This window comes from Cladophialophora psammophila, assembly GCF_000585535.1.
Source record: "Cladophialophora psammophila CBS 110553 chromosome Unknown aczJe-supercont1.6, whole genome shotgun sequence".
Lineage (NCBI taxonomy): Eukaryota > Fungi > Ascomycota > Eurotiomycetes > Chaetothyriales > Herpotrichiellaceae > Cladophialophora > Cladophialophora psammophila.
This window is the reverse complement of record NW_006912927.1, coordinates 719,852-729,695: the sequence shown is the minus strand read 5'-3', so window position 1 is coordinate 729,695 and position 9,844 is coordinate 719,852. Positions and strand designations below refer to the sequence as shown.

Genomic DNA, 9,844 nt, shown 5'->3' with positions numbered 1-9,844 from the left:
ATGGGCTCTACAAATCCAACCCCTCACACGTATCCCGTCCCACCGCCTGGAGTGTATTGTCCTGCAGTCACCTTTTTCGACCCTGCGACCGATACCTTGCTCCCCAGTGAACAAGGTCAATATTATTCCTACCTTGCGAATTCCGGGCTGAGAGGGCTGGTCATCCTGGGGACAAATGCTGAGACCTTTTTGCTCACCCGCGACGAACGAGCTACCCTCTTGCGATTAGCACGCAAGTCAGTCCCAGAGAACTATCCTATCATTGCCGGGGTCGGAGGCCATTCAACAGCACAGGTACTTGAGTACATTGCTGACGCCCATGCTGCCGGGGCGAACTTTGTCCTCGTGCTCCCTTGTGCATACTTCGGCAAGCAGACCACGCCCACCGTCGTTCACAACTTCTATGCTGCCGTGGCGAAAGCTTCTCCTCTTCCCATTCTCATCTACAACTTCCCTGCCGTCTGCAATGGCCTCGACCTGGACTCGGATGCTGTTGCAGCTCTGGCACACGAGTTTCCGAACATTGTAGGAGTGAAATTGACCTGCGGTTCAGTCGGAAAGATCACACGACTGTCAGCCACCTTTCAACCAGAACGGTTTGCCGTCTTTGGCGGGCAGTCGGACTTCTTGGTCGGTGGGTTGGCGGCCGGTTCGGTGGGTTGTATTGCTGCATTTGCCAATATCTTCCCCAAGACAGTCGTCAAAGTCTTCGATCTATGGAAAATGGGTAAGCATGATCAGGCATTGGCGCTGCAGAGACTGTCTGCTCATGCCGAGAACCCCACAAAAGCCGGGATTGCCACCACCAAATATGCTGTGAGTCAGTTCAGTGCGAAGAAAGCCGGAATTCAGGGTGACCTCGAGGCCATGCTGCGACCCCGACGACCGTATGAAGAGCCCAGCGAGGCGGTCAAGAAGAAGATTGTCGAGTTGATGTTGCCCGTGGATGAGGTTGAGAAGACGCTCTGAAAGCGCGGGTGGGCGGTATACTAGATAAAATAGAAACCATCTGAGATTCTTCTGGGGAAGTCTTCATTCTCAATTGCAAGCTTCCGCAGCCTTGTTCATGTCAGCTCGCCCTGCATGTCCAAGGCCGTGCGCCCCGACGGAGCTCCACGTTGTGCAAGCCACCTCGTCAGCGGCGGATCGTCTGGATACCATTTTCTGGGCAAGTTGGCTTGCAAAAGTACACGATATCGATAACAATGTCCTTAGTAGGGGAGATCTGCCCCTCCGTTGCCCTCCCAAAATCATCACTCTTTCATGGGGGCATCGATCAGCACCGCAAACTCGCTTAGTATGAACTCCACTGGCGCAGCTGTTGGCTCACCGAAGACAAGCTGCGGAAAACAAGCGATGGCCGAGAGAAAGCGCAATGTCGTAGTTCAGTAGAGGGAAGATCCAATGACGGGTACAATGTCTGTCCTAGAGGCCAGATGACATGTCAAGCAGATCGATCTCTGTAAAACAGCAGGTCGAAGGTTTCACAAGCACAAGCGGGATGACCGCGACATGCAGAGACAAATACGAGTGCCCCCACGTTGCACTTTGCCGGGGTTATAGGGATCGGTGAACTTGGCTACTGGGTACCTACCCAGCTCGCCAGGCAGATAGACAATAATGAACTGCAGAATACTCGGTCCTTCACAAGCTGTTCAATGCTGGCGGGGAGCGCGATGGCAGAAGGCAGCGTTGAATGAAGCATTCTTCATCATTCAACACGTCACTGTTACTTCACTGGCTCCCCGGATCTTCGCCGATGCTACGCGTCATCGAGTGGAAGTAGCCAAAAAGTGTAAAGACGTTTGGGTGTGTAGGTAAAGGCATCATGAGCACCGACTTCCGTAGTCACCGCAGTGATCCGTCGAGCCCGGCAAGCTGGAAACTAAAGCAAAACCTGCTTTGGATGGATGGCACTAAGCAGAGTTCGTGACGCTGCTCGCGACTTTAGCCTCTCTGAATGCCGTTTGGGAGCTGCGCGAGCTTCCCAGCTTCAGCTTCACAGCTGCCCTGACGACTCGGTTATTTCTCCACGCCCATTGTCTCGGCATCTAGACGCACCGATGGCCACTAGCACCATAGTGGTGATAGTGGTGATTAGGTCGTTGGTGGGTGACATGACATCTGTACCTAGTATGTATAGCTGGTGTGCTGGTGGGCTGGTGGACTGGTGGACTGGTTCGCTGGATCGCTGGTGGGTAGGTATAGCTACCATCGGCCCAGCATTGAAGCAGCACGTACGAGGTACCTCGTACCGAAAGTTACAATTTCCATTCCCACCTTCCACTTTTCCACCATACTAAAGAACTACCGCGCTTTTACCTTTTCCCACCCTTCGTCCTTCGTCCTTCGTCCTTCGTTTGTCGCTCTGGAAGTACCCGGCCTTTACTCACACCCCTTCGTCAACATCGTACCCGTCGTTAACACCTGTCCAATACTCTTAATTTTGCACATACCACCCTCTCCAACACTGCCTACCCTTCCCGAGCCAACCCGCAAACTATCCGGAATCCTCGAGTCCCAAAATCCTTGGACCGGATGCCTTCTCGCAGCGACCTTTCCGTACCTGTGCTCAGAGCTCTCCTGCGCCCTGAACCTCTCATAGAATGAGGTGTCAAATTGAATAAAGAATATCCACCTGCACGGGATCCAGAATCCTCACATACTCCAAGAACTTGACCGCTCGACCTGTCCATAACTGAGCCACGAAGCTCCGTCTGGTTATGTGTCAGTCTTCCCAGGTCGCTACCAGTCGCTCGAACCCTCGTTGGCGAGACCTTGCCGAACCCCTTGTCGGTCCAGGAAGCCGGGCGTAAGCCTCAGGCAGCCATGGCGTCCGTGCTTGGGCGCGCCATGTATTCATGGTTGACGGCATGGTCGATCCTGGTGTCACTTCTGGCGTTGAATGTGCAGAGGGCTGCAGCAGACAATACCAGGTGGATAGAATACACCGGCAATGACGGCACCGTTTGGCTCAACGACGACCGACGCCCTTCCTTGTACACTCAGAATTTTGGAGATTGCCAGGGCGATTCACTCATCAACGTCTCCCGTTTCGATGCGGCATATTACAAGGACAACATGACCGTTCTCTTCCACCTGGAGGGTAATTCAGCCTTGACAAATGAGAGTCTGATGCGTGAGTTATATACTCGTCCAAAATAAAGTGCTGACATCGAGCTGATCAGCACATCAGTATACATCGGCGTTTTCGCGTACGGAGAGTCCCGTTTTAATCTGACGTTCAATCCATGCAATGCCAATATTCACAGTCTCTGCCCTCTCAACTCGTCCGTACCCATCAACGCGAATGGAATTATCCCCGTGGCACCGTCGGACGTGGCCAATATCCCGTCAATTGCCTTGACCATTCCGGACTTCGAGGGACAGGCAATTCTTCGCATCTTTGCAAACTCGACTGAATCCCAGATAGCTTGCTTCTCTGCAGTGGTGACCAATGGGGCCTCATTTTCACACCCCTCAGCAGTGGCCTCTGTCCTCGGTGCTTTCGCCGTCATTGCCTTGGTATCTTCAACGGCCATGGCCATATATGGACCAAACATTCTCGAGGCGCGGAAGCATTATGCCCATTCGGTCTCCATTTTTGTGGTGATCTCCGTCTATCAGCACATCTTCTTTACTGGAGGGTTGTCTATGAATTGGCCAAGTGTTCTCGTCTCGTTCTGGAGTAACTATGCCTGGTCGGCCGGGATCATCTATAGCCAGAAGATGCAGAATTCGATCAATCAATTCATCGGTAGCAACCGCGGCAATATCAGCATGGTCGGCGCCGCTCCCAATGGCGAGAATGCTGCTGGACTCGGAGGTGGCTATGAAATTTCACAGATATACAAGCGAGCAGCGCCCACGCCGTTTGCGTTACCCCAGGAGACTCCCTGCGACGTGGATCACCTGCTGAAAAGACAAGCTGCGAATATCACAAACGGGACTTCTCAATTCTCCTGGTACGGGAGACCAGTGCTGCCCGGGTTGCCGTTACCAGGGAATTATTCTGGCTTTGCCGGAACCTTGGCCGAGCTCAACATACCGGCGTCCAACGCATTTTTAACCGGGCTTCTATGGTTCCTTATTTTGATCGCTTGCCTTTTGGGGGCTGTATTCTTGCTCAAATGGAGCATCGAGGGTTTGATCGCCGTTCGACTGATCAGGACAACTCGACTTGGGTACTTCCGGAGACATTGGCTATGGTTCATGGCCGTGGCTGTTTTGCGGACATGCTACATTGCCTTTTTTATGATGATGTTCTTGACCATGTTCCAATTCACTCTGGGGGGAGCCAACGGCGTCAAGGCCATCGCCGCGGTGGTACTCACAGGTTTTCTGGTCGGAAACCTCGGCATTTCGGCTTATGCCCTTTGGTACAGGACTAAGTCTGAGGCGTTGCCGGAGCTACAAGAGCAGGCAAGCCATGAATCCCGTGGCACCGAAAAGCCCGGCAAGTCCGCTTGGTACAAGATCAGCTTTAAGAAAGTACCTGAGAACCAAGCCACAGAAAGCCAGACTTCCCAGCCGAAGACATGGTTTCAGAGGTATCTCCCACGACTTAATCCCACTCGAGTTCATGTCCACGATGATGAAAACTACATCATCAGATACGGCTGGCTGGCATCAAGATTTCGCCGGAGCAGGTGGTGGTTCTTCTTCGTCTGGCTAATCTATGAAATAGTGAGGGCCGCATTTTATGGCGGCGCTGCAGGCCATGCCTTGACCCAGGTCTTTGGTCTGCTGGCTTGGGAAATCATTGCTCTGGTAGCAATTGTACTGCTGAGGCCCTTCCAGAGCAACCGCCTCAACCTGATCATGGTATACCTCCTAGGCTTCAGCAAAGTGGCGACGGTCGCATTGTCGTCAGCCTTTGATGCTCGATTCGGACTGGATCGAATTATGACGACAGTGATTGGAGTGGTTATCATTGTCATTCAAGGAATTCTGACCATTTGTCTGATGATCGCCATCGCTCTCGGGGCGATCTCTAGCTACATGTCTGTCACGCGTTACCGCGAAACTATCAAACCTAAATCATGGCTGAAGCCCCGGACACGATATTTCGCTCATGTCGATCGCAAGGCAACCGACCAACCGAAACCACCTCCGCCGCCACCACCGCCAGAGCCTGAACGTCCGAAAGAGCCTTACTTTATGGTGTCGAGTGTCCGGCGGCAACCCAAGATTGAAGACGAGGACCCTGACAATCAGGTGGCCGAGTTTTACATGTCACCGCGGGCCTCTACTTGTATGGATCCAGAGATAGAGGGAAGCCATCAGGTGAGCGTGTCTCGATCACATTCCATGCGGTCTCGGACTAGCGTATCGAACTTGCCCTATGGAGCGAGGGCTCATCGTGTCAGCTGGAGCACGAGAGACTTCCAAGACATGGATCTTGAGCAAGGCCCCAATCCAATCTATACACGGATGAGTATAGAGAGCATCCGCGACGTTCCCAGCAGGCACCGGGCAGCCAGTCTGCGTGGAGCATCTCGAGCTGGCACACCCATTGGGGAGCTGAATGATCCCCCCACTGCCCCAGATGTTCTAGCCCATCGACGGGGACACCGACGCAGTGTGTCAACGCCACTGGGCTCGATGCGGAAAAACACGACCGTGGACGAAGAAAAGGAGAACGATGCAGACACCATCCACCAAGAGATGAGCGGAAGCAGAGAGACTGCGCACGAAGCCACGAAACTTTGACGACATTTATGGACATAATTAATCATTGAGCTTTTGACCGTGTCAAATGACTCCGGTGACGAGCTATGATTACGATATATTGCACAGAACCCTATTCTAAGAGCTACGCATAGACACACAACTTCGGCATCATGCATCGGAACCATCATAGAGGCATCAGGTATGACCACGGCGAAATGGCGAGGCATTATCCAGGGTCAGGATTTCTTTTTAGCACAGCGAACGGCGCTCGAACAGGTTTGTGGCAATTCATTAGCAGATCGCTTCTACGGAGATAGAGAGCAATTTAACAGAATTCGCTTGAACTCGGTGGTGATCAACAGTTCTTTTTGCGAGTGTTCAAAGGCTCTGGTGATGGGGTCTGGTCACCTTGAACGCCTGTGGTGGATGCGTCGGTTCTTTGCAACCGACGAGAGCTGGAGTCTCGTATTGCAAAGGATAGCCTCCTGAAAACCCAAAAGCCAATTCACGCTGTCTGCGCGCATTTGCCATTTCCCTTGACTTGAAACTTGGATTGGAACGGTTCAGGGCTGGGCTCCGCCCTTGAACCTGGGCTATGTCCCGAGTGCCGCGTTACGCTCGATCCCTCCCAGGCCACGGTAGCGCTCGCCTTGGCCAGGGAGAAAAAGGGATTGACCATCCGAGATGGAGACATGTCGCTTTCCTGAAATGGGCATTCTCCAGATCCGGATCCCTAGCCCCTTGGAGAGAGATGTGCTCTACCATATATGTATAGGTTGGGCAGTCACTAACTAGTTGATTGCTCGCTTCCACATCGCATGCAGCGCCTTTCCGAAAAGGGGGGTGATCGTCCGTCAATTGAGGCATTAAGACGAAATGGCGAGGAATTCCAGCCTGATCCATTGCGATGCGACACTTGAGACAACCTTCTGGCGCCCCTGCGTTGATAGACGGGAAGTAGCGCAATTTCCCAGGTTTGGGATGGCGACCTTTGTTTCTTCAAGGTTTGGGAAAACGGAACCCCGGATCACCGGAAGGCACTGGGGGCGGGGAGCCTGAGCCTGAGCCTGAGCCTGATGAGCAGTGAATCAGGGTACTGGCACCAGCATCCGGGCACCAGGCTGGACCAGTTGTATCAGCTGGCAGGCAGCGGCCCAAGGCGCGACCCTTTCCACTGGGACTGGGTACTAACAAGTAGACGGTGGATGAGCAAAGGCCCCCCAGGAGCAGTGCCGCCGAAGCGGGCTGGCGTAGCCTGGTAGTGGTAGGCTCCAGGCGCCATGGCACCCTAGGCACCCTGGACACCCACCAACCATAGGCTATGCTTACCGCTAGGCTTAAGTAATGGGGGTCCTTTGGGCGTCTCCCTTCCTCCTCTGCCGTGCCATCCCCTCCCGTCTTGCCCAAAAGGATGCCCAAGCCACCGGTGGGACACCCCGGAACATCAGCTGGTCTACTGTTACAACTATTATGTACCTAGGTATGTACTCGTCTGGTCAGCACCTAACTAATCTTGCTGGCGGACCGACCGCTCTTCACCGATGGAATCTTTGGAACGAGCATCATCATCATCCATCATCCCATCCCTCTGGTGCTCGTTCCATTTTCTCCATTCATCGATGTTACCTTCACCTCCTGCTCAACCTCAGCATTGTCCCTTTTCGTCTCACTAGCCCGGTAGTCGAGATCAACGTTGGATCCATCCTCTCTCCAGAGTCCAGACAAGAGGGCGTTATCATCTGCCGAGCCGGCATCCAGAAATTGCTTCGAGACGAGATCCGAAACTTGGTTTCTTCTCGAAGACGCCAGGCATGATTTCTGCGCCTTGCTCCTCCTCTTTCTCAGCCTGCTTACGACAACCACTGGAACGCTGCTCATACCACCTCCCTTGAAACCTATGTACCCTGCTCTGCCGCATTTCATCAAATCCCCCGTTTTCTACCCAAGACCGCCCCGGATTCTGCAAGGGGTCCGTCCTCGCACCCCTGTATCGGGCGTCCTTCGAAGCCGATCAGTGATTGTCTACCTGCTTGGTCAATTGGACGTCTTTCTCTTGTCGACTCTAGCAGTTACTCCATTTTACTCGTGTCTCACGAGGCGAATCAGCGTGCACGACCCGAAGTCAATCATGCGTCGCCGTGGGATGCGCATTTAATGCCAGTTTCATTCCTCCTTGCGAACCTGTCCACAAACTCATGTCGTGGTGAGCTGGTTCCCCGTTGCAAATTTCGTCCGTACTGCAGAAGGACTGTCTTCGAGGATTATGCCCAAACAGTCAACTCGATCTTCGCCATCTAATCGGTTACCCTTGGCTGGTTCAACACCTCAATTACATCGCTCTAACCCTCACTTCTCCAACATGCCTACCTCAACAATCACAGCGTCTAACACGAGTTCCCGGAGGACTTCGGGCCAGACTCAGAAGCCTTTCGAAAATGCCCACGTTTCACCACTACCACCAGCAGCAACCGAGACGACACCTCCGGTAGATGAGCCGGCACCAAAAAGGCCCAAGCGGGCACTCAAGCTCACCGCTTCTCAACGTGAGAGGAAAAGAGCTATCGATCGCGAGGCGCAACGAAGCATCCGTCTGAAAACCAAGAATTATATTGCCCATCTCGAGAACTTGGTCAGGATCATGGAAAATGGAGGCTCCTCCGTAGATCTCGGCGAGGGCGGTCAGGATCTCCAAGGACAGGTCGCCACCGAGGAAGGGCAAGAAAGAGTTAGAGCGCTCTTGTCTCAGCTGAGGCAGAGCGAGGACGAGGTTAGAAGATTGAGAGAGATGGTGACGGGGGTACAGAGGCTTGTGGCTGGCGCTCTGAATCCTGTTGAGGATTCCGCAACGAGGCGACTTACGGGTCCCGACGGTTACAACATTCAGCAACCTGCACAGATGGCGACCCCTTTTCAAAGCGCGATCCACGATCACCTCGAGAACACCGCCTCCGTTTACTCTCACAGTTCGGATTCATCGTCCCCTGTGATCGAGCTTGCTTACCAGCCGTTGGACCAACCGAGGTCTGCCGAGGCATCTGCGCTGGGCGGTCTGGGAGCCAGCCCTTCGCACCACCAAGATCGATTCGACAGCCTTGGCAGGTTGATTCCTCCTGTTGCAATCCTGGAACCACCAACTTCGGAGCCGCTCGACATCCCCAAGAAGAGGATCGAAGGTGAATTGTTCTTCCTTTCAGAACGCGAGGTCAATCGGGTCCTGGCCGGGGGTCACCAGTCCTTCGCCAACCAACCGCTTGACGAAGACATTATCGTCCGCGCGGTATTGCATGGGTGGCGCGATGTCCAGGACCAGTATCTTCTTGACAGAGGCTGGCAAGCCCTCAGGAGCATCGATCAATCCATCTTCCGCGAATGCGGCGTTGTGGAGAGAATGGCAATCCTCCACATGATGCGGCTGAAGCTGCTCCATCAGAGCAACATGAACCCGCAGTTCCTAGCCCCGTTACCACCATTCTTCCAGAGAGGCCCGGCGGAAGATCCCGAGGTGTTGGAGAGGACGCCCGTCATCGAGCACTTTATTTGGCCGGGCATGCGGGCCTGCCTGTGCAAGAATGCTCCGAGGTATATCAACAACAAGTTCTCGGATTCGTTCCGGCAATCACTCAAATTCTTATGGCCCTACAATGTCTCGGATGTTTACGCGAGGGATCCCCTCACCCAGCTATACTCGATCATGCCGGAATTCAAACGACGGGAGGGAGACCTCCGCTCGTGGACGATGAGAAAGGATTTCTTTGCCAATGCCAGCGAACTGATCGGTGCGATACCGGTCTATGAAGCGTCTTTGGACCGACCCCTGATTCCCGTCGGGTCAATACCCATGCAATCAGGGATGAGCGCGGGACAACCGCCTCGGCGGATGCTTCAGCAAGCGCCTGCTGGGACCATGCCAAAGCAGGAAGGCGACGAGTCACATATGGAGACGATGCCCGCACCTGCCCACGCGCCTACTCCTCATCATATCGGCGGGCATCCCCCGGTAACGACAACAAATGTACCAGTGACACACGTGCCGCATGCTGCTGAGGTTGAGGCCTGGCTAGGAGATCCTGATCTGGTACCGCAGTACTGGACCATGGGCCCTGGCATGGATGTGGGATTTGATGTGGTGGCTCCTCAGTGGTCGAGCGTCCCACGAGGGTTTGGAGGATGA

The 9,844-nt window shown here is 53.9% G+C and overlaps 3 protein-coding genes across 3 annotated transcripts; all 3 read left to right on the top strand.

Moving 5' to 3' along the window:
• On the top strand, positions 1-969 carry A1O5_04593 (uncharacterized protein; the record flags this gene model as incomplete). The annotated part of the gene is made up of 1 exon (XM_007745197.1): positions 1-969. One exon carries the CDS (start codon positions 1-3, stop codon positions 967-969), a length of 969 nt encoding a protein of 322 aa, XP_007743387.1.
• Positions 970-2,829: 1,860 nt separating this feature from the next.
• A1O5_04592 (uncharacterized protein) lies at positions 2,830-5,712 on the top strand (the record flags this gene model as incomplete). The annotated part of the gene is made up of 2 exons (XM_007745196.1): positions 2,830-3,139; positions 3,197-5,712. 2 exons carry the CDS (start codon positions 2,830-2,832, stop codon positions 5,710-5,712), a joined length of 2,826 nt encoding a protein of 941 aa, XP_007743386.1.
• A 2,320-nt stretch (positions 5,713-8,032) lies between these two features.
• A1O5_04591 (uncharacterized protein) lies at positions 8,033-9,844 on the top strand (the record flags this gene model as incomplete). The annotated part of the gene is made up of 1 exon (XM_007745195.1): positions 8,033-9,844. One exon carries the CDS (start codon positions 8,033-8,035, stop codon positions 9,842-9,844), a length of 1,812 nt encoding a protein of 603 aa, XP_007743385.1.